The sequence below is a fragment of the Triticum aestivum genome, unplaced genomic scaffold (assembly GCF_018294505.1).
Source record: "Triticum aestivum cultivar Chinese Spring unplaced genomic scaffold, IWGSC CS RefSeq v2.1 scaffold88793, whole genome shotgun sequence".
Taxonomy (NCBI): domain Eukaryota; kingdom Viridiplantae; phylum Streptophyta; class Magnoliopsida; order Poales; family Poaceae; genus Triticum; species Triticum aestivum.
Genome location: NW_025227922.1, coordinates 12,715 through 16,071, shown reverse-complemented (window position 1 = coordinate 16,071; position 3,357 = coordinate 12,715). Strand labels below are relative to the sequence as shown.

Below are 3,357 nucleotides of genomic sequence, written 5' to 3'. Positions count from 1 at the left end.
TCAAAACAAATCGAAACCATTGTATATATGTGCACGCTAAAGAGAACAACTCTGATTTTAGGGCTTTAATTAGGTCAACATCCACTTAGATATATACAATATGGTTTTTGGCCATTTTGTGAAAAAATAACCCTTTATAAATGTAGAATGAACATTTTATAAAATATATGATGACCTTTTTTAATAGTTGATGATTTTTTTGTTCACAATGAATATTCTGAAAATACATAATGAACATTTCTTAATGCACGATGAACACTTTTAATATATGATGTAGAATTTTTAATTCATTCTAACATATTTCATATACACGATGAATATTCCCTAATACACAATGAACTGTTTTCTAAATACAGTAACACAACAAACATTGGTGAGATCGTCGTTACATGTAGCTAGTAACATGCGTTCATATGAAAAATTGAAAATACATGTGGAAGATATTAGTTATATCTCCTATATAAATGGCTTGGTTAAAGATGGCTTTGCTTGTTTGTCGTCCCTAGCTACTAGCCTACTACTATATGGTAGATGCTTCGTTTCCTCGCGACGAGGAGTTGAGGACGCACCAGGGATTAGCACAGTAGCCATTACTTAATCCACAACACACGGCGAGAAGGAAGGATATGATGGCATGGTTCGCCTCACTGGTCGTTCTTGGCAGCGTCTATGTAGCCGCCTTGGCGTTCCGCCTCCTTTCGCACCTTACCGTGTGCCTCCGGCGCTGCTATGGCACGTGGGCCGTCCTCACGGGGCCAACATCGGGCATTGGCTGGTCCGTCGCCATGGAGCTTGCGCGCAGGGGACTGAACCTTGTCCTCGTCGGCCGTGATCCGGCAAAGCTCCGTGACATCTCCGAGACGATATCCAGGGCCGCTCCCACCGTGCAGACCAAGACTGTACTCTTCGACCTGTCGCTCCTCACCACCGCCCAGGGTGAAACAAGCACATAGCAAACTACACACCTACACAAGCATGCATCCATTCCATGTATTTAAGCTAAGCGTGAGCTCATTTGGCAGGTGAGGAGGCGATGCGGCAGCTGCAGCAGACCGTGGAGGAGTTGGACGTTGGACTGCTGGTGAACAACGCGGGCGTGCTGGAGCCCAGCGCGGTGTTCCTGCACGAGGCCGACGTGGAGGCATGTGTGGATATGATACGGGTGAACCTGCTAGCGCTGACCGAGGTGACGGCGGCAGTGATTCCCGGCATGGTGAATCGCGGGAGGGGAGCTGTGGTCAACTTGGGCTCGGCTTCGTCAGAGGCCATCCCATCCTTACCCCTCTACACGATGTACGCCGCAACTAAACGGTAAGCTAGAACAAGCTAGCTAGGTACCTAGCACATACATACATCTTAAGCAATCAATGACCTTGACTGCTCATGTTGTTCCAATGATACATTGCATTCAGCTATGTCGCTCGGTTCTCGAAATGTCTTCACGTTGAGTATAGACGCAAAGGAATCGATGTGCAATGCCAGGTGAAGTAAACTCACCGCCCATAATCTATACTATATATGTACTCCTACATTCCCGAGTCTTTGTGGGATAGAGCAGCCACGAGCCAGCACTATATTAACGTCCATTCGAATCTGCAGGCACCGTTCTTCGTGGATGGCACAATGGCGTCAAGATTCGCCGAGGCCAGGCGTTTTGTGCCATTGACGCCAACGCCAGACGCCTACGCCCGCGCGGCAGTGCGCTGGATCGGACACGGCCCACTATGCGTGCCCAACTTCCGACACCAGATAATGTGGTTCTTTGCGGGAATTGCGCCTGACTTTTTGCAAGATGGAATCCTCCTGCGTGATCACCTATGGCAAAGAAATGAGTTACAGATAACGAGGTCTTTGCCCGAGGTGTGCCCTATTAAGCAAGGTGGACATGCGGCTGCCTGAAGCTGTGTTTGCCAGACAATTAATTGCGTAAAACGCTTACTCTACTACCTCCGGGTAGGAATATAACCGACGCACATGAATTTAAGTCTGTAATCTATTCTACTCTCTACTATTAAAGGGAGTCGGTAGCGTTTACTCCACTGCGGTTAATCCTCTCCCACCTATTTTTTCATATCGTACCGATATATTTAAACCAGGTTTTAGCCTATGCCCTATTTAAACCAATTTTATTGTTGAGTATAATGTTTATTATGAAGTATAGGATACACTAGGATTTATTTCTGCCTTGTCTTGTACTTCAAGTTGATCATTGTACTCATATATATATATATATATATATATATATATATATATATATATATATATATATATATATATATGATCACATGGCCCAAGCAATACAATCAACGATTCCACCAATCTCTCTCTCCATTCTAATATGGTATCAGGCTAATCTCGACCCAAACCATAGCCGCCGCCGCTTCCACACCGCGCCGCCCCCGGGGCGGTCGTTCTCCATGATCGTCACGGGGGGCGGGCAACCCGTACCTACGGTTCATCCGCGGATCGTGTTGATAGGCTACAATAGAGAATCTTTTTCTTGATATGTTGATTGAGGTTTTCTCTCTCGCCGATCGGTTGATCGGTGTTCTTTTTTCGTTTTCCGATCTAAGATCCGATTGCGTCGCCTGTCGCCATTCGTCATCTAGAACGCAGCTCTACTTCGCCCTCGATGGACAACATCGACATCTTCGACTGTGCGGCCGGAAGCGCCTCCGCATCGACCCTCGCGCCGTCGTCCCGTGGTTCTTTCACGAATGCACCGACCCACGCGCTGCCGCTGCATCGCCATTCTGGTCGTAGTGTCGTGGCCTGCGGTCGACCGCTATCTCAAGGCCGTCTGCTCCAGGCCGTCCCCGTGGCTGCACCGACCTTCGCGCTGCCGCTGCGTCACCCCATCGGGTCGTAGCAAGGGTGGCACGCGGTCCCTGCCACCGCCCTGAGGTCTTCCCCGCCATTGCCCCGACCTGCCCTCTGTTGCTGCGTCGCCCATTCGGGCCGTAGCGCCGCGGCATGCGGTCCACTTCGCCGTTCACGCTGTTGACCTCTGTGTGGTCTGCGCCGCGCCACCCTCCTAGGCGCAGGAACGCCACCGTCTGCACAGGTCTTCGTCACGCTGTCGGGTTCTTCCTTGCCTACTTCGAGCACCGCCGCCGCACTCCTAACCTAGCCGCCGCCGCCTCCTCAGGCCACCGTCGCCGCTCTTTCTCCCGGTCCACCGCGACTAGCTCCACACCGGCCACCTCGACTCGAACTCGACCATGGCGTCCCTGGCACGGCTCCACCGCCCTATGCTCTCGGGTACCTCGACAACTGCACAAAGGGCTACCGCCTTACTTGAGCAACCTCGTCGGTTTTCGCGCCAGCCATGACTTCCGCGATGCATCGACCGTTATG

At 50.5% G+C, this 3,357-nt stretch overlaps 1 protein-coding gene across 1 annotated transcript; it reads left to right on the top strand.

The window, feature by feature from the left end:
• The first annotated feature begins 512 nt into the window (after positions 1-512).
• On the top strand, positions 513-2,122 carry LOC123172913 (very-long-chain 3-oxoacyl-CoA reductase 1-like). The gene is made up of 4 exons (XM_044589800.1): positions 513-936; positions 1,023-1,311; positions 1,413-1,482; positions 1,600-2,122. Exons 1-4 carry the CDS (start codon positions 627-629, stop codon positions 1,897-1,899), a joined length of 969 nt encoding a protein of 322 aa, XP_044445735.1. The 5' UTR covers positions 513-626; the 3' UTR covers positions 1,900-2,122.
• Positions 2,123-3,357: the final 1,235 nt, after the last annotated feature.